Source organism: Bufo bufo, chromosome 8 (assembly GCF_905171765.1).
Source record: "Bufo bufo chromosome 8, aBufBuf1.1, whole genome shotgun sequence".
Taxonomy (NCBI): domain Eukaryota; kingdom Metazoa; phylum Chordata; class Amphibia; order Anura; family Bufonidae; genus Bufo; species Bufo bufo.
Window position 1 is genome coordinate 12,001,834 of NC_053396.1, and position 21,154 is coordinate 12,022,987.

Consider the following 21,154-nt stretch of genomic DNA (forward strand, 5'->3'; position numbering starts at 1 on the left):
TTTTCTCCGTCGTATCCAGTGCCTGTCATTATTACCGTCTGTGCACACATCGGGAAGGTTATGGAAAATGGATCTGGAAATTCGACATGATAATAGGGGGTAAGACAAAATCCCATCCTATGCTGCCAATAGAGCAGATCTGTAGGGGCCAGGCTCTGTATAGGCAGCCTTCCATCAGAGGTATATGTTCCTGACGTATACATCCAATGGACGTCTGTGACAAGTGCCATACTGGAAGGTCCATCACCCATAGGCTTCCATGTTAAGAAATTAATACCGTGCAGTATACAGTACCAACCGTCACTCATAGGGTCCCACAGTAAAAAATGCCCCAATGGATGCCATACAGTACCAACGTCACTCATAGGGTACCGCAGTAAAAACAACAACAATGATCATTATATATACTGTATAGATATATATATTTTTATTTTTTACTGGATACGGTTGTATGGCGTAGCATAGTCCCCCACACTATTTCTTACAAGTGTTGAGTGCGAATATTCGAATCGCGAATATCGCCACTTCGAGAATTCGCGAATATTTTGAATATAGTGCTATATATTCGTATTCACGAATATTCTAATCGCAAATTTATCGCAAATTTATTGCGAATATCGGCCCTTAGCAACATCCCTAGCAACCAATAGGAAAGTTGGCAGTTACCATATCATCCACAACATCCGTTTCTTCCATCTTCTGACTACCATCACCAGTCATCGGTCGGTGAGTTCGTATTTCCTTCACTTCTCTGCTAACTCTGTGATTTGTCATATTTCTTGTCCGGCTGGTACACAGTTTGGCCCTACTGTAAGTCTGGGGATTACTGAGAATCAGGAGACACTGTTAGCACCCAGGAAAAGTGATTGCTATAGCTGAGGTCCGTTCTGCCGCTTTGTGTCCAGCCGCCATCATGATGTCCAAACAGTTTTTTAGCATCACATTAAACTTAGCATGTATGCTGAGGAAGCTCTCAACATACACACCAAACATGTCCATAGGGTTACCTTAGCTAAATGGAGAACAAAAGAGTGTCCTCCTAGCCTCCATCTAGTTTAAAAATAACCAAAAAAAACTAAGAAATAGTGTTGATCGCAAATTTTCATATCCCGAATCTTCTGATTGCCGATTTTTCGCAATCAAGAAAATAATGACTGGAGTTTACGAATTCTCAAATTCGCGAATATATGACGAATATTTGCCCAAATATTCACAAAATATCACGAATTCGAATATTGACCCTGCCGCTCATCACTGATGTTGAGCGGATAACTGACCCGGACTCTAGCTTTCCCAGAATCTTGCCCTAAATCTGTCCCTACACGCCGACCCTAAATCTGTCCCTAATAGACATCCCAATCTACCATACTGACCCTGACTTACTACAGGTAGGCAGAAGGACCCGTAGACAAAAAGACCAAACTAAGCAGACCTGAACACCAGCGATCCGGCAAGAAACAGACTAGAAACAAGACAGCATGAGAAAACTGGACTGGAACTATAAGAATTCAGAATTCATAAAAATCTGAATTGCCCGATGAATGTTGCTTGTTCATCGGGCAATCAACGGCAGTACTACACTTCAAGATTATAGCTAACGAGCGTTCGTGCGAACGCCCGTTAGCGATTAGTGGCCGAAATATCGGCCAGTGTAATACAGCCTTTAGTTAACATGACTCAGGGCTACAAGTTCAGTACCCGAGTACACCAGGGGGTATCTGCAATTGGTTTGTACTGTAATGCATAGCCACAGCTAGGGCTGAAACGATTACTCGATTAAATCGAGTAATTCGACACAAAAAAATCCTCGATGCAAATTTTTTGCATCGAAGATTCGTTTGTGTCATGTGACCACGGAGCGGGAGTAAAGCGCTTGCTATTACTCCCGCTCCGTGGTTTCCCGCTGCGCTTGGAATACTCACCTTTCCAGCAGGGGGCCTCCGGACACTTTACAGCACGTCCATGGTCCCGCGCTGCTCTGACCTCCTGACGTACGCACGCCATGACCTGACGCACTGTGTGACGTCAGGCGCAGAGCAGCGCGGAACGATGGAGTGTCTGCAGCGCCCCTGCTGGAAAGGTAAGTTAGTAAAACCGAGGGGGCGGGGGCGCGACTAAGGCCGGGCGCCTGGAGTGCACAGCGTCATAGTAACCAATGACACTGTGCAATCCGGGCGTCAGGAGGAGCATGGCAGCAGAGCTGATGGCACAATGGGGGGAGAGCTGATGGCACAATGGGGGAGTAAAGCTGATGGCACAATGGGGGAGTAAAGCTGATGGCACAAGGGGGTTAGGGATGATGGCACAAGGGGGTTAATGATGATGGCACAAGGGGGTTAATGATGATGGCACAAGGGGTGAGAGATGATGGCACTGGGGGAGTAAAGCTGATTGCACAAGGGAGGGGAGTGATGGCACAAGGGGGAGAGATGATGGCACTGGGGGAGCAGAGCTGATTGCTATGGGGTGGGGATGAGCTGATGGCACTGGGGTGAAGGAGAGCTGATGGCACTGGGGTGAAGGAGAGCTGATGGCACTGGGGTCGGGACAGCTAAAGGCACTGAATGGGGACAGCTGATGACACTTGGTGGGAGAGAGCTGATGGCACTGGGGGGAACGGACCTGATGGCACTGGGGGGAACAGAGCTGATGGCACTGGGGGGAACAGAGCTGATGGCACTGGGGGGAACTGATGCACTTGGGCTGATCGCACAGTGGGGAACGAAGGGTGTTGGGGTCTGATGAGTTTTTATAAAGGAAAACAGTCTATTAATTATTTATTTCTTATATTATAAAATAATCGATAGAATACTCGATTACTAAAATAATCGTTTACTGCAGCCCTAGCCACAGCATGATAGTGAGCAAGGTAAAACTCAGCAATCCAGATCCTGTTGCTACAAAGGAATAGCATGTTAAGACACCCTGCGTATCCCAGAATAGGGGACACTACAGCCACAGGTGCTAGATTGTAATTGCTAGCCAAAGATCCCAGACTCAGAGACTTTAGTCAGAGAAGAAGTGATTACAGGACTATTGCTGCAAACTGCTGGGACATCTGGGTGGAATTTGCACTGTGTACAGATAACTACTGGATGTACTACACCTCAGGGGCGTAGCTAAAGGCTCATGGGCCCTGGTGCAAGAGTTCAGCTTGGGCCCCCCTTCTCTCAGTGCTTTGTGGCCAGGGGCAGGGGAGCACATATTTTGTGCTGCCTGAGGCAAAAATTGAAATGCCAAATTCTTGATCTAACCCCTTCCCTCCAGCCAGAGGTGTAACTTGACCAGCATGCACTGTCTTTAATACCAGTGTCTTCTTATGTGGAACCAGGGTCTTTGGGCCCCCTCAGGCTCCTGGGCCTGGTAGCAACTGCTACCTCTGCACCCCCTATAGCTACGCCCCTGCTACAGCTCCTAGTTTGCACACAGTAAAGAGAGACTTTAATTTGGTTAATCTGGACTAGTCTCTAACTCTCCTAAAACCACAAGCTGGCCATTACATTTCAATCACGTGCCCTGCCTAGCACCCACATGGACCCCAAGCTACCATCAGCCAGGGAGCCCGCAACTACAGAGATCGCCCGAGGTAACACAGCGTGCCTCTCCTTTACTGCACTGACCCCAGGGAGCAATGGCCTGAGAGAGTACACTGTGGTGCATTACCATCGGGCCACCACCACTCTCATCCTCTGCTCTGCCTTCCTCAGGGTCTCGCTGCACAAGGAAGCGTGTCAAGTGACCCTCCTATAAAGGCCCTAAAAACGGGGAAGGTTGTAAACGGGTAGTTATTTCCCAGCCCCTGACTGGCACTATGGGAGCACCATTTAAAGGATTGAACCCACTAGTCTGTATGAAAGGGGCCCATCATAGTACATGTGCCCTTTAAATACATAATGAGGTTGATGAAGCAGAGTTTACAGGCGGACACACGCCCAGGGATCTCAAGTCTCCCGGACGTTCAGGGAGTCTCCCGCTATTAGATAGCGGCTCCCTGACACCCGCATGTGAGACAATATATCCCGGAAAGGTTCACTGATAGCAGAGCAGAGAGAGAAGAGAAGTGACAGGACAGAGTTTAGAGTACAGGTTGAATTAACCCTTTAGGGTCAAATTGGCTTCTCAAGGAGATATATATGTTAAAGGCATCCCTCCTTCTGTCTCATTCAGTAGCTATATGACTATTGAGAGAGATTAATTTTTTTTTAATACATTTACACATTTAACCTTCCATTTTAATTATATTATTTACCCCAGTGTTAAATTCACCCCCCCTGGATGCTTGTATTTTTCCTACAGTGGGGTAGATAATTACACACAGGGTTTTAAAGAATAAACTTCCTGACTCAGACCAAGAGCCGACTCAGCAAGTGAATGGAAGCATCCGCGCATGCGCATTGCGCTACCTAAGCTTCGGTTCACTTGCTTCTTGTCAGCTCAGCGAGTGAACCGAAGATTCGATTCATGATTCGGTTCATTTGAATTAACTGATTCAAATGAACCGATTCATGTGAAAGATCCGAACTTCCCATCTCTAGTTTACTCGCAGTAAACCTTTCCGGCAACCTGTAGCAGCGTCCCCTTCTCGGCGCGTGCGCACAGTGCAAGAAGAAGCCGATGCCAGCAGTCTGCAAACGGCGCATCAGGCTGAGCCTGTGCGCAACGCGCGGGATCTCAAAGCGGGAGGAGGGGGAGGGAGGGAGAGGCGGCACTGAGGAGTAGAAGGCGGCGCTGGGCACGAACGGCGATGCGTGCGGCCGGGCACCATGCATCCACAGACCTCCCCTGCTTGGGCACCTCAATTCAATGATTGACAGGTTAGTAAAACCTGTTTTTCCGCAGAATAAAGCCACAAATAGTTTTTATAAGGCCACCTTAGAAATCTGAATGCCACCCTGGACATGAGCAGATGTTTAGCTCACAGGGCTTATAGGTGGTGACAGAATCCCTTTAATCATATACATAAATAGGATAATTTGGGGCAGGGTAATGAGCCTCGTCCTCCACACCATGGAGCAAAGTGTGCAGATACTGCATATGTTTGGAAAATGTAATAAAAAGTTTGTGAAAGAAAAAAAAAAAGAAAACCTCCCTGAACTGAGAAGTGCACCTCCCTGAAATGAGTTTTTGCAGGTTGGGATGTCTGCACGCCCATACAACATCAGTTCTGGTATGAGGAACATACAAGGGCTTAGTTTCACTTTTGTAAGGAAGAGCCCAAATCTGCGAAGTCAGCGCAGACGAAAGACATGGATCTCTACAGACAAGGTAAGTCAATGGGCAGACAGTGAGAGATTGTACATTATATGCATAGCGATATAGAGGGCAGGAAGTGTTGTCATAGGGAAACTGAAGCGAAGCTTCTTCGCCTATAGTTACTTCCGCCATAGGTTAGCTATTAGGATATTGTGTGGGGAGAAACCTATAAAGCGGTTGTCTCATCTCAGATAATGGGGGCATATAGCTAGGACCTATATTGGGAATAGAGCCCAGCAAAGTGGTGGCTGGAGGACTCCGGTCCGGCCACCACCAAACCGCACCTATAAGACAATGGGGGCATATCCTATGCCTATATGCCCCCATTGTCTGAGACGAGACAACCCCTTTAAGGTAAGCTGCCCCTATGGACTGTAATGCTATATATTCTTCTTCTCGCAGTGAGAGGTGGTCCAGTGGAGGATGACGAGACGGGGGACTATGGAGCTGCCAGGAATATAGCTGAAGAGCATGAAGATCCCACACAGGGTATCCTCACCATCGGTCCATTGATTTCTTATGAATCGAGTCTTTCTACAAGTCTACAAATTTCATTGTCTATCCCTCCCGAGGAAGCCGGTAAGACACAGAATGGCCAAAAAAGGTGCTGTGCTGTGATAACATAATGGAGAGGACTTCTAAGCGCATGCACAGCAGTACTGACATTGTCTGAGCGCTGACAAAACAGCCATGTCAATAGCCCGACAGACTTTTATTGGTGCAGTCGTTACATGTAGCCTTAGGTCACAATCACATCACCGATTTGTTTTCCGTTCTTCTGATCCGTCAAAAGAACATAAAAATACATTTTTTAATTTTTTTATTTTGAGCATCCGTTATGCTTATTTTGCAACCATTTGTGTCAGTTCTGTCAAAGAAAAAGTCCTGTGAGGAGAACTTTTTCTCCCATCAAAAATAAAAGATTTCACGTATAAAGAAAGGATGTTTTTTTTTTCTTTTTCTGCACAATGTTGCTATGTCATAATGTGGCTCCCAGTATTGATAATGCCCCCATTAGTGCCCCCCAGTATCATTAATGCCTCCATTAGTACCCCCAGTATTAATAATGCCCCTATTAGTGCCCCCCAGTAATACTAATACCCCCATTAGTGCCCCCCAGTATTAATAATGCCCCTATTAGTGCCCCCCAGTAATACTAATACCCCCATTAGTGCCCCCCAGTATTAATAATGCCCCTATTAGTGCCCCCCAGTAATACTAATACCCCCATTAGTGCCCCCAGTATTAATAATGCCCCTATTAGGGCCCCCCAGTAATACTAATACCCCCATTAGTGCCCCCAGTATTAATAATGCCCCTATTAGTGCCCCCAGTAATACTAATACCCCCATTAGTGCCCCCAGTAATACTAATACCCCCATTAGTGCCCCCAGTATTAACAATGCCCCTATTAGTGCCCCCCAGTAATACTAATACCCTTATTAGTGCCCCCAGTATTAATAATGCCCCTATTAGTGCCCCCAGTAATACTAATACCCCCATTAGTGCCCCCAGTATTAATAATGCCCATATTAGTGCCCCCCAGTAATACTAATACCCCCATTAGTGCCCACAGTATTAATAATGCCCCTATTAGTGCCCCCAGTAATACTAATACCCCCATTAGTGCCTCCAGTATTAATAATGCCCCTATTAGTGCCCCCCAGTAATACTAATACCCCCATTAGTGCCCCCAGTATTAATAATGCCCTTATTAGTCCCCCCAGTAATACTAATACCCCCATTAGTGCCCCCAGTAATACTAATACCCCCATTAGTGCCCCCAGTATTAATAATGCCCCTATTAGTGCCCCCAGTAATATTAATGCCTTCATTAGTGCTCCCCAGAATTTATAATGCCCCCATTAGTGTCCCCCCAGTAATATTAATTCCTCCATTAGTGCCCCAATGCCCCTTCTTTTGCGGTCCACAATGCATTTGCACTGACTGTGTGCCCACCGTCTGTGGACGCAGACCCATTCACCTGAATGGGGTCCGCGATCCACATTTGAAGGTCCGCACTCCTTTTTTGCGCTGCGGAGGCGCAGACAGAAAACCCACGTAAGCACTCCGTAGTGCTTCCGATCCCGCACCATCGGGATTGGGGACCCATTCAGGTGAATGGGGCCACATCCATAATACGGAGCGCACATGGCTGGTACTCTTATATTGCAGACCCGATGTTTGCGGGCCGCAATACGGGCACAGCCGGGGGCATGAGACCTAAAGAGGACTTCTCAAGGCTATAGCTACTAGAGAGGGGTCGTTGATCCAGGGAGATATTCTGATGCCTGATTGGAGTCGGGAAGGAATTTTTATTCCCCTAAAGTGAGGAAAATTGGCTTCTACCTCACAGGGTTTTTTTTTTTGCCTTCCTCTGGATCAACTTGCAGGATGACAGGCTAAACTGGACGGACAAATGTCTTTTTTCGGCCTTATGTAATATGTTACTATGTATAAAACTCTGCTGCTCTGCCGATTGGCACCCTGTGACGTATGCCTCTTGGCTTGCTTGGCACCTTATAACTCGAGCAGTTTCTCTTCAGATTTTCGCTGGTCTCCAGATGTTCTTTTTGCCTGTGACAAACTTCCCGCTTTGAAGTCTGAAGACGTGAAGACTTTTGGCTCTCTCCTTGGTTTATCATCGGTAAGCGGTTCTCTATAGGTTCCTCTTGAAGGTGGAGTAATGCATTCGTATGCCATAGTATACCATGTAATGGGGCGTGACACAGTGATGTATGTGTACTGACATCCATCTCATGACCGGACTCCCAGTCCACCAGTGCAGCGCTGACATTAGTCGCATAACCTGATGCTATTCAGATATTCTTATAATACGACCTAATTTTCGGGCAGAGTACCCGTCTTGGTTGATATTGGCTCAGTGGTAGGCACAGGTTTCCTGGGATTAAATGGTTGGCGTATGGCAGCAGGCCACACCGGATACTATAAAGCAGGGAAGCCCAACAACCTGCAGCCCTCCAGCTGTTGCAGAACTACAACTCCCAGCATGCCAGGACAGCCTACAGCTATCAGGGCATGTTGGGAGTTGTAGTTTTGCAACAGCTGGAGGGTCGCAGGTTGGGCATACTGCGGTAAACTAGAGGGGAGGATGAAACTGCGGTTGCAGAGCGAGACATGGCTCCATAGTCCGGGACTGCATGTGCCACCCTATACGCTCCACAGACCCACTTTGCCAGGGGCATTAGGCCCATAAAAGTGACTCAAACTGGGGACACAGTTCAGTGTGAATCTCTACATTACAGAACATGTCACTGCAATATATCTAAAGATTTCACATCTACCCGCAGACCAGCCTGCCCGTAGGTGTGAAGGATTTCTTAGTGGCCTTCGAGAGTGATCCGGATCATTGCCAGCATCTGCGGAAACTGGCACAACAGCTGAAGTCTCTGGGAAGAGGAGATATAGTCAGCGCCATGCATCGAGAGAAGGCGGCTCTGCGCTGGCTGGGTGAGATCTGCTGCAGACATCTCCTGCAGATTGTCTCTACTAGGGGGCAATACGACATTGAGTGTCTCACTTACCTGGGTCTAGGAAGCTGGGACATGAGGAGTTATCTCCATGACATTAACAGATAAAGCAGATCTACATTGTGAGGAGGCTGCAAACAAATCCTCCTATCTCAGCTTCTTGGACCACTTGTGCGCACGCTGCTGGGAAAGCAGGATCCTGGGGTTAAAGGGCATCTGTCAGCAGTTTTGTCCCTATGACACCGGCTGACCTGTTACATGTGCACTTAGCAGCTGAAGGCATCTGTGTTGGTCCTGTGTTCATATGTGCCCGCATTGCTGAGAAAGTGATATTTTAACATATGCAAATGAGCCTCTAGGTGCAACGGGGGCGTTACCATTACACCTCCTAGAGGCTCTGCTCTCTCTGCAACTGACGCGTCCTCTGCACTTTGATTGACAGGTCCAGGTGTGATGAGGTTTTTTCTGGCTGGACCTGTCACTCATAGTGTAGAGGAAGCGTCAATTTTGACGTAAATTTGTTTTCCCTTAGTCCTAACAGCAGCACAAGTGGGGTATTTGCCCCTGTGAAGCTGGTCAGGACAGGCGGAATTTTAATGAACAAAAATTTCTGCCTAAGTATCTTAATTAACAATTAGCCAATTAAGCCCCTACCCCATATAACCCGGCCCCAACTGGACGGGGTTGCTTTATAACAAGTAAATGACAAAGAAATCATACAAGGGGAGGGAAATTTGTGTGCTGCTGTTAGGACTAAGGGAAAACAAATTTACGTCAAAATTGACGCTTCCCTTACGTCCTAACCAGCAGCACAAGTGGGGAAGTAGCAAGAACCTCACCCAAATTGGGAGGGCTCCCTACTCCCCTCTCAGGAGAGGGCGGCACTTAAAACGGATTGTCCAAAGGCCATTCCCTCCGTCTGTCTAGACTCTAGACCAGGGGTGCACAACCTATTTTGGTCTGAGGGCCGCATTGTCGCATTGTTCTGTCTCCTGGGGCCACAAAAAAAAATTGAGCTGCTTAAACTGTAAAAGTTTACTGCATGAAAACTATAACTTGTTTTGCATCATTAATATTTAGTATACATTGATGCATTCATATAGCAATACCACACAGGAGCAGATGGAGCAGTTGATTATGAACGGTTCCTTCCCAATAACTGCCTGCTCATCAGTTGAGGTGAAAAGCTTCATTTACATTGCTACTACCATCTCTCATCCTCATACAGATTCATTGTTTCTGGACAGCAGAGCTTTGTTCACAGATTTAATGTGCTGCATGACAGATCAATTCACCCAATCGGCAGCACACTTACATAGGCCGATTATCAGGAACAAGCATTCATAGTAACATTCGTACCTGATAACCTACAATCAGGCTGTGTAAACCCGCCATTGGATTGCCAATTAATTCATACTACAATTTTCATGCACCACTGCATGTTTTGAATGGCACAGAGGCCTACTAAAAAGCCATGAAAAATATGAGAAAATTCCTCATAACAGGATTGGGAGTACAAATATATGCTGTGTTATGCAGTTTATTTATGTATCCTGCTCACAATAAACAGAACAAGGTTTACATACCAGTAACAGTTAAATAACATATACTGCACAGTACAGTACTAATTAAATGTTAATTAGAGATTAGTAAAATAAACTTTAGAACTGCAAATATAAAACCAACTGGGTGTTGATTTCACCAAATTTTAGTTTGTGAAAGAGGAGTTAGTGTGATTTCTGGGGTTGCATATTTTTCGCAAGTTTTTGGATGTTAGGTCTCAGTTCAGTTGTGGCTAGTTGCAGAATTGACTGAAGATTCTCATTAGTAAGTCTACTCCTAAATTTTGATTTGCTAATGTTCATAATAGAAAATGCCTGCTCGCAAGAGTATGTTGACCCAAACAGGCAGGCATAAATAGCTGCTCTTTCACACAATTTGGGATATTCATCTCCTGGCACACATTTATAGAAGGTAAGTAAATCCCCTTCCTTAAACTTGTTTCGTAGACTGTCACATGACTGAAGATCAATGAGTTCCAGTTGGAATTCTGGGGGTGCTTCATCAGGAATAACTGAAAATGGGTCTGCAAACATTTCAAAACCCTTTTTCTCATTTTTAAAATCAGTGAAGCGGTGCTCAAATATGGACTGGAGATGTGCAAGTTTTGCGACATACTCAGACATGTTTGCGCCACTGACACATTTTTGTCTGCATGCTGGGAAATGCACAAGATTGCCATTTTCAAGGTGAGATTGGAACAATTTTAGTTTGGATTGAAATGCAAAGATATAGTTACAAAGATTACTAACAAACTGATTTTTCCCTTGTAGTTTTGCATTCAGTGCATTCAGATGTTGTGTGATGTCTACCAAGAAAGCAAGGTCACACAGCCACTTGTCATCTTGTAGTTCTTCAACTATTTTATCCTTCCAAACAAGAAATAATTTTATTTCTTCCAACAATTCAAAAAAACGTTGCAATGTTTTCCCCCGGCTCATCCACCTTACTTCTGTATAAAAAACTAGGTCCTGATATTCAGCATCAATCTCTTCTAGAAAAGATTTAAACTGCCGATGGTTAAGTCCTCGCGATTTTATGAAGTTGACAACGTTGACAACAACTTTCATTACATTTTCAAATCCAAGCTCTTTTCCACACAGGGATTGTTGGTGGATGATGCAATGAAACTGAATCAGATGGTGCTTGTGCTCTCCGAGGTGTTGCCTTAACAAAGAAACCATACCACTTTTGGAGCCTATCATGGCTGGAGCTCCATCAGTAACAATTCCAACTAGCTTACTTAAATCTAGATCCATCTTGGCACATAATTCCAATATACCGCTTAACAAATCACTTCCCTTTGTTTGCCCTTGAAATGAGATCATTCCAAGTAATCCCTCAAAAATATGAAAATCTGTGGTGATCCCCCGAATAAAAACCAGTAGTTGAGCAGTGGAACTGATATCTGTTGACTCATCTGCTGCCAGAGAAAAGAAAATAAATTTTTTTGCCTTTTCTTCTGTCTGTCCTGAAACATCTGCAGCCATATCAGCAATCCTGCGTTGAACAGTCATACGACTGAGGCTAATAGATTCAAATTTTTTAACAGACTCTGGGCATAGTTTCTGTGAAGAAACAACGAGGCACTTTTTTACAAAGTCACCATCTGTGAATGGTCTGGAAGACTTTGCAATCAATTCTGATATTTCATAACTAACTTCCATAGCCATTTCACTTTCTTTAGATATCTTGGTGAACATAGTCTGCTGTACAGTTAAGCTGCGCTGTAAAGATAAGATCTTCTGTTTGCGCAATTCTCCCTTAAATTGCTCAAAATTGGAATGTTTGGTTTCGTAGTGCCGCTTAACATTGAATTCCTTCGGCACTGCAACTACACTTTTGCAAATTAAGCAAACTAGCTTTCCTCTTTCTTCAATAAAGAAGAACTTTTCTGTCCAGGTCTCATTAAATTTCCTGTTCTCATCTGTAATTTTTCTCTTCTTTGCACTGCCTGCAGCATCCATTTTAGGTATGTGCAGCAAAGACCCTTAGCTGTCTCAGATCTGTGAAAAACATATCACATATAGGTTGAGGAACAGGAAAATTTATAATGTAACTGTCATTTTTTATTTTTTTTTGTAATGTATCAGGGCAGTTATATTGACCATTTTTATAATATACTTTAATTACTGAAATTGTCTATTAGAAAAATAGCTCTAAAGTGGCCCATTTTGAGCCTTAGCAGCGCTCCTCTGTCTTCTGTTTATATAACTGTGGAGACGCGCTCAACACTGACTGTGTTATGTAAGCAGAAGACAGAGGAGCGCTGCTAAGGCTGAGAAAGGGCCACTTTAGAGCTAATTTTCTAATAGAAATGTACAATTTAAATTATATTACAAAAATGGTCAGTATCACTGCCCCGATACATTACAAAAATAAAATGACAGTTACATTTTAAACTTTCAAATAAGGTTTAACTGTGCACTAATTAATGACATGATATCCTTTAACTAGGGAATCTGTCACCTAGTTTGAGCATATTAAACTGTTAACATAGCAATGTTCAATAAACTACCTTCATTCCAGCATGTGTCTTTTCTTTTATTCAAGTTGTCATTTTGATAAAAAAAGCGATTTTTCAGATATGCTAATTAACCTTCAAGGTGCCCAGAGGGGCTATTTTCCTCTCCTCTAGTGCCCAGTAAGGCCCCCCTGCAGTGCCCAGCCCGCCTTTATTTCAAGCCCTGCACGCCTCCTCATAAATAAATGTACTCCCACATCTGAGCCGAACGGCGCTGCCCCCTCCACAACGTCATGTAATTTATTCACCCCACGATCCTTGCGTCCTCCTTCCATGCCCATGAAATCTCGCGCAGCCGCAGAGGCAACAGCGCTCTGATTAGGTTACTGGGCTCTGAGCATGCCCAGTGACACTATTGAGGCTGTTGCCCTCAAGGACAGGTCCAGGCAGTCGGCGATACTGCAGCTGCGCGAGATTTCATGGGCATGGAAGGAGGATGCAAGGATCGTGGGGTGAATAAATTACATGACGTAGCGGAGGGGGCGGCGCTGTTCGGCTCAGATGTGGAAGTACATTTATTTATAAGGAGGCATGCTGGGCTTGAAATAAAGGCGGGGTGGGCACTGCAGGGGGCGTTACTGTGCACTAGAGGAGAGAAATAACGCCCCTCTGGGCAACTTGAAGGTTAATTAGCATATCTGGAAAATAGCTTTTTTATCAAAATGACAACTTGAATAAAACAAAGAAGACCCTTGCTGGAATGAAGGTAGTTTATTGAACATTGCTATGTTAATAGTTTAATATGCCACTAGGTGGCTTTAATAGCCTACTTTCGCACATCTCAATACCGGAGGAAAACACTTCAGTTTTGTCCCCATTCATTGTTAATGGGGACAAAACTGAATTGAAGGGATTTGAGTGCACCAGAATGCATTCCGTTCTGTTTCATTGCGTTCAGCAAGCGGCATTTTTGAGTGCGTCTTGAGATGCAAAGCAAGACGGATGTAAGTCAATAAGGATGGATCTGTTTTCTCAGAGACAATAGAAAATTGATCCGTCCCCCATTTACTTTCAATGAAGTTCATGACGGATCCGTCTTGGCTATTTTAAAGATAATACAACTGGATCCGTTCATAACAGATGCAGATGGTTGTATTATCATGACAAGTGTTTTTACTGATCCATGACGGATCCAGCAAAAATGCTGGTGTGAAAGTAACCTTAGGCCTCCTGCACACGACCGTATTTTTTTGCGGTCCGCAAAAACGGGTCCCGTTTTTCCGTGATCCGTGACCGTTTTTTCGTCCGTGGGTCTTCCTTGATTTTTGGAAGATCCACGGACATGAAAAAAAAGTCGTTTTGGTGTCCGACTGGCCGTGCGGAGCCAAACGGATCCGTCCTGAATTACAATGCAAGTCAATGGGGACGGATCCGTTTGACGTTGACACAATATGGTGCAATTGCAAACGGATCCGTCCCCCATTGACTTTCAATGTAAAGTCAGGAGTTAATATACCATAGGATCGGAGTTTTCTCCAATCCGATGGTATATTTTAACTTGAAGCGTCCCCATTACCATGGGAATGCCTCTATGTTAGAATATACCGTCGGATTTGAGTTACATCGTGAAACTCAAATCCGACAGTATATTCTAACACAGAGGCGTTCCCATGGTGATGGGGACGCTTCAGGTTAGAATATACTAAAAGAACTGTGTACATGACTGCCCCCTGCTGCCTGGCAGGTGCTGCCAGGCAGCAGGGGGCAGCCCCCCCCCCCCTGTAGTTAACACATTGGTGGCCAGTGCGGCCGCCCCCCCCCCCTCGCTCCCTTGTAGTTAACTCATTGGTCGCCAGTGGGCCCCCCTCCCTCCCCTGTAGTTAACTCGTTGGTGGCCAGTGGGCCCTCTCCCCTCCCTCCCCCTCCTAATTAAAATCTCCCCCCCTATCATTGGTGGCAGCGGAGAGTACCGATCGGAGTCCCAGTTTAATCGCTGGGGCTCCGATCGGTAACCATGGCAACCAGGACGCTACTGCTGTCCCGGTTGCCATGGTTACTTAGCAATTTGTAGAACCATTATACTTACCTGCGAGCTGCGATCTCTGCGTCCGGTCGGGAGCTCCTCCTATTGGTAAGTGACAGGTCATGTCACTTACCAGTAGGAGGAGCTCCCGGCCGGACGCAGAGATCGCAGCTCGCAGGTAAGTATAATGGTTCTACAAATTGCTAAGTAACCATGGCAACCGGGACAGCAGTAGCGTCCTGGTTGCCATGGTTACCGATCGGAGCCACCAATGATAGGGGGGGAGATTTTAATTAGGAGGGGGAGGGAGGGGAGAGGGCCCACTGGCCACCAACGAGTTAACTACAGGGGAGGGAGGGGGGCCCACTGGCCACCAACGAGTTAACTACAAGGGAGGGAGGGGGGGGGCGGCCGCACTGGCCACCAATGTGTTAACTACGGGGGGCCCACTGGCCACCAATGTGTTAACTACAGGGGGGGGGGGGTTGCCCCCTGCTGCCTGGCAGCACCTGCCAGGCAGCAGGGGGCAGTCATGTACACAGTTCTTTTAGTATATTCTAACCTGAAGCGTCCCCATTACCATGGGGACGCCTCTGTGTTAGAATATACTGTCGGTTCTGAATTTTCACAAAGTGAAAACTCAGCTATGAAAAAGCTTTTATGCAGACGGATCTTCGGATCCGTCTGTATAAAAAGTAACCTACGGCCACGGATCACGGACACGGATGCCAATCTTGTGTGCATCCGTGTTCTTTCACGGACCCATTGACTTGAATGGGTCCGTGAGCCGTTGGCGGTGAAAAAAATAGGACAGGTCATATTTTTTTCACGGCCAGGAAACACGGATCACGGATGCGGCTGCAAAACGGTGCATTTTCCGATTTTTCCACGGACCCATTGAAAGTCAATGGGTCCGCAAAAAAAAAACGGAAAACGGCACAACGGCTATGGGTGCACACAACGGTCGTGTGCAGGAGGCCTTACTCGGATCAGTACAATCTTGGCGATACCAAATTTATAGCATATTTTCTGCTTTATCAGATGCACTTTTTTCACCCAACTTGTCAGTGAAAATGTATGTGCATCTTATAAAGCGAATACTAGTGAGTGCTTTATTATAGAAGAGCTCACTAGTATGCAGGAGTCGAGGGGAGCAGTCAGTGAAGCGCTGTACTCCCCCTCCTACTTGGTCTTTTCTGGGCTGCGCTGCTGTGTCCTGACTGCGTACATCGCCAGAAAGTAGTGTGCGCGCTATGACCTGAGGCTGCATGCGGCATGAGCCCAGAGAAGATCAGGGAGTGTGACTGCAGGAGAAATCACTGGACCTGGAGAGTAGCAGCGGAGAGATCGCTGGATCTGGAGAGTAGCAGCGGAGAGATCGCTGGACCTGGAGAGTAGCAGCGGAGAGATCGCTGGACCTGGAGAGTAGCAGCGGAGAGATCGCTGGACCTGGAGAGTAGCAGCGGAGAGATCGCTGGACCTGGAGAGTAGCAGCGGAGAGATCGCTGGACCTGGAGAGTAGCAGCGGAGAGATCGCTGGACCTGGAGAGTAGCAGCGGAGAGATCGCTGGACCTGGAGAGTAGCAGCGGAGAGATCGCTGGACCTGGAGAGTAGCAGCGGAGAGATCGCTGGACCTGGAGAGTAGCAGCGGAGAGATCGCTGGACCTGGAGAGTAGCAGCGGAGAGATCGCTGGACCTGGAGAGTAGCAGCGGAGAGATCGCTGGACCTGGAGAGTAGCAGCGGAGAGATCGCTGGACCTGGAGAGTAGCAGCGGAGAGATCGCTGGACCTGGAGAGTAGCAGCGGAGAGATCGCTGGACCTGGAGAGTAGCAGCGGAGAGATCGCTGGCCCTGGAGAGTAGCAGCGGAGGAGGAGAGGTAAGTGAATTTATTTATTTTATTTCTGATGGGCCTCTGATATGGGGGTTCTGATCGGAGGTCTGATCTGGTATGGGGGTCTGAGCTGAGGTCTGACATGGGGGGTCTTTGATATACGGGTCTGATCTGCAGTCTAATTAAAAATATATTTTATTTGATTTTTTTCCCCTCTTCTAAAACCTGTAAAATCTTATAGTGGCAGTACTTGGTATTGCAGCTCAGCCTTTATTGATACGCTACTAATCCATGCGACTGATGTACAGTGATGTCACATTACCTAGGAAGAGGCTGTGGCGCTTAAAAGGGGTATTCCCATTACATACAATGCCATTGTCTGATAGGTGTGGGTCCCACCATTGGGACCCGCACCTACAACGAGAACGGAGCGGGGAGAGCTATGGCTAGAGGACCCCAGATTTCCCGGGTCCATCCACCACCAAGTGCTGCTCTCCGCTGCTCCCATAGAAGTGAATGGGAGCGTACCGTGCACGCGCGGCCCCTGTTCCTATTCATTTCTATGGGGCAGACGGAAATAGCCGAGCCAGCGCTCGGCTATTTTTGGTGGCCCCATAGAAATGAATGGAGGGCGGCTGCAGATGCGCAGTGCTCCCTCCGTTCATTTACCCGCTCCGGTCTCATTGTAGATGCAGGTTTTAGAGGTGGGACCCTCACCCATCAGACAATGGGGCATATCCTAGCAATATGCCCCCATTGTCTGAGATGGCAAAACCCCTTTAAATGCCTTTTCTAACAGCTGATAGGCGGGGGTCTGTGGTGTCGCACCCCTACAGATCTGATACTGATGACCTATCCTGAGGATAATTCAGTAATATCTATTCCTGGATAGCCCCTTTAAGTACCAGCCCATTTTCATTTTTGAATTTTTTCTCGCCACTTTACAATAGCCATAACTTAAATTTCCATTCATATGTACAATGTACATATATATTCATGACTTGTCTATGGACAATAATTGGAATTTGGACTGTATTATGGAAGAAGTCAAGTGTCTCTGCTGGTCAGAGGTGCCAGACAGCTGGGGGGTCCATTCAAAATTTTTTTATTATGCAAGTGCTAAGAGAGACTGTTATTAGTACAGATTTTTTTTTCATTAATGATCCAGTGATCTATCAAAAAATCTTACGTTGTTAAAAAACACAACCCCACGTGACTTCCGCGGGTGTGCGCCTCTGCGCAAGTGCAGTACCAGGGCATGGGTAAGCTAAAATTACAGTGAGCATTGACTCATGGATGCGCCCACGGACACCGCACATGCGCTCTCAGGGGCAAGGAGATCTGACGGTCTTTTGTCTTGTTAATTCTCCTTACCCTCACACTGCGCACGCGCGGATTGTAAAATCTCCTTACCCTCACTGCACATAGAGACCGACCTGATCCTGATCGAAGCCAGCCAGTAATGAATCTGAAGCGCGCTGTGTAGTGAGGGTAAGGAGATTTTACAAGAAAAAAGACTGTCAGATCTCCTTACCCCTGAGAGCGCATGCGCGGTGTCCGTGGGCGCATCCATGAGTCAATGCTCACTGTAATTTTAGCTTACCCATGCCCTAGTACTGCATTTGCGCGGAGGCGCACACCCCTGGAAGTCACGTGGGGTAAGGTTTTTTAATGACTTGGGGTATTCCCATCATGGACAATGGGGGCATATCGCTAGCAGCATATGCCCCCATTGTCTTATAGGTGCTGGTCCCACCGCTGGAACCCGCACCTATATAGAGAATGGAGCCCCAAAAGTGAAGGCGGGCACACTGCGCATGCGCAGCCCCCCTCCATTCATTTCTATGGGGCCGCCGAAAATAACCGAGTGCTGGCTCATCTATTTCCGTCGGCCTCATAAAAATGAATGGGAGCATGGGCCGCGCATGCGCGGTACTCTCCCATTCACTTCTATGGGAGAGGCGGGGAGAAGCGCTTGGTGGTGGACGGACCCCGGGAAATCTGGGGTCCTCCAGACACAGCGCTCCCCGCTCCATTCTCAATATAGGTGCTGGTCCCAGTGGTGGGACCCGCACCTATAAGACAATGGGGGCATATCCTAGCGATATGCCCCCATTGTCCATGATAGGAATACCCCTTTAAGTTTTTTTTAATAGAATCCCTGGTTGTATGTAAAGATTGTGGCTGGGGCGGTGTCTTACTGTGTGGACGGGCTGGCAGTGGCACAGGTCCAGAATGGCTGTGGTATTAATGTTTTGGGTGGCACTGGTGAGGTGTGCGGGCAGAACAAATCAATAACTTCTTCCAGCCTGGAGGATGCGCGCCTGCTGCCTGCCAGCAATACACTGGGCCAATCAGCAGCAGGTATTTGCACACTGCTAATGCTGATTGGCCCAGTATGTGATGCGGTGCAGGCACACGAGGGAGCGCCCAGTCAGTGAGACGTCGGGGGGAGGCGGGGGACCTGTGTGTTGGCTCTGGGAGGCGGTGAGTAGTGAGCGCAGCTTCAGGGGGCGGGGCATTCCGAGCGCTCCGGGCTGGAGCCGAATCAAGTGAAAGCAGCTGCAGGGGGCGGGGCCTTCAGAGCCGGCTTTATTTTTCACAGAGACGCGCTGATCGCAGAGGCAGACGATCAGCTGTGTCTCTGTGCAGGAGTACGGGGGCCGCAAAAACTGGCTGTGCGGGCCGCATGCGGCCCGCGGGCCGCGGGTTGTGCACCCCTGCTCTAGACGGTAATGCGAAATGAAGGTGTTCAGAGAACTCCAAGAAGCGGCTGCACAAATCTGATCCAGGGGAATCAGTTTCTTCTCCGCATAAGAGGTGGATACAGCCCTGGTAGAATGGGCGGAGACGAAAGAAGGAGGCGTCAAATCTTGGGACAGAAAAGCCAGACGGATTGCCTCTTTAATCCACCTACTCAGCGTGGGTTTTGAGGCCTTCAGACCCCTGTTTTTCCCTGTATAGGTCAGAAGGAGGTTTTCCGATCTTCTAAAATCGCTTGTTCTGTCCAAATATATTCTAAGACCTCTTGAAATGTCCAATGTACGGAGCCTTTCCTCCTCGGGAGAAGTTGCAGCCGGTGAAAAGGTGGGCAGACATATTGTCTGATTAATATTAGAAAAGGTAGGAACCTTTGGTAAAAAGGTTGGTAAAAACCTTAACAGGACCTTGTCCTGAAGGATTTTTAAATAGGGCTCAGAAGCCCCCAGAGCCTGAAGTTCCCCAACTCTCTTAGCTGATGTGATAGCCAGTAAGAATGTGATCTTTAGGGATAGGAACCTCAAGTCCACTTCATTCAAAGGCTCAAAAGGGGGGACACATAACCCTTTTAGAACCACCGATAAGTCCCACTGTGGGATTGGTCTCAGGACTCTGGGTTTAAGTCTTTCGGCTCCCTTCAGGAACCTCTTGATTAGGGGGTCCTGAGACATCGGTCTGCCAAGGCATGCCGATAAGGCAGAGACGTGAGCTCTGATAGTAGATGGGCTTAGACCCTTGTCTAGACCATCCTGTAGGAATTGTAGAATAGCGGAGAGAGGAGGGTCTGAGGCAACTACCTCTCTGTTATTGCACCATTGCAGGAATATTCTGTAGATTCTAGAATACTTCTTGCTTGTAGATTCCGCTCTGGAGTGAGAGATTGTTCTCAGGACCTCCACAGATAACCCTCTAGCTTCTAGAAGGGACCTGTCAATCTCCAGGCCGTCAGATTGAGTCTCCTCAGATCTAGACAGGGACCTGTGTCCTGATACACAAGGTCCTGTATTAGGGGAAGTCTCCAATAATTGCCCTGACTCATCTTCATGAGCTGGGTGAACCAAGACCTCTTTGGCCAGAATGGCATGATGGCAACCACCGAGGTCTGGTCTTGTTTGATCTTCATCAATACCCTCGGTATCATGGAAATTGGAGGGAAGATGTATGCCAGCCTGAACCTCCATGTTATGGACAGAGCGTCTATCGCTACCGGGTTGTCCTCCCTGTAAAGGGAACAGAACCTGCTCACCTTGGCGTTCAATCGGGTAGCCATCAGGTCGATTTCCGGCGTGCCCCACCGCTGGACAATCATAGAGAAGATGTTCTCGTTCAGGGACCACTCCCCTGGAACTGGTAGACCCCGACTCAGGCGATCTGCCAGTACATTGAGATCCCCTCTGATATGGACTGCCATCAGGTGGGATAGATTGATCTCTGCCCAAGAAAGAATAGAACCCGCCTCCCTCAGGAGGGTTAGGGACTTCGTCCCTCCCTGTCTGTTTAGGTAAGCGACCACAGTAGTGTTGTCTGTTCGGACTCTCACCGCCTGACCGCGGATGAGAGGAGCAAAATGAAGGAGGGCTAGTTTGACCGCTCTCAGCTCTCTCCAGTTGGATGAGAGGATTTTCTCCTGGGGATTCCAAGTACCCTGTACTGGATAGTCCTCCAGATGGGCCCCCCAGCCCAGCAGAGAAGCGTCCGTGGTCAAGGTGATCCAACGAGGTTGGATCAGAGACCTCCCATCCTTTAGGTTCTTCCACCACTTGAGCGAA

The 21,154-nt window shown here is 47.3% G+C and overlaps 1 protein-coding gene across 1 annotated transcript; it reads right to left on the minus strand.

Annotated features, from left to right (window-relative positions):
* Nucleotides 1-9,307: 9,307 nt before the first annotated feature.
* Nucleotides 9,308-21,105, minus strand: LOC121009202. Its single transcript, XM_040442149.1, has 2 exons — nt 19,357-21,105; nt 9,308-9,680 (listed from the first exon to the last, which is right to left on the minus strand). Exons 1-2 carry the CDS (start codon nt 20,564-20,566, stop codon nt 9,613-9,615), a joined length of 1,278 nt encoding a protein of 425 aa, XP_040298083.1. The 5' UTR covers nt 20,567-21,105; the 3' UTR covers nt 9,308-9,612.
* Nucleotides 21,106-21,154: the final 49 nt, after the last annotated feature.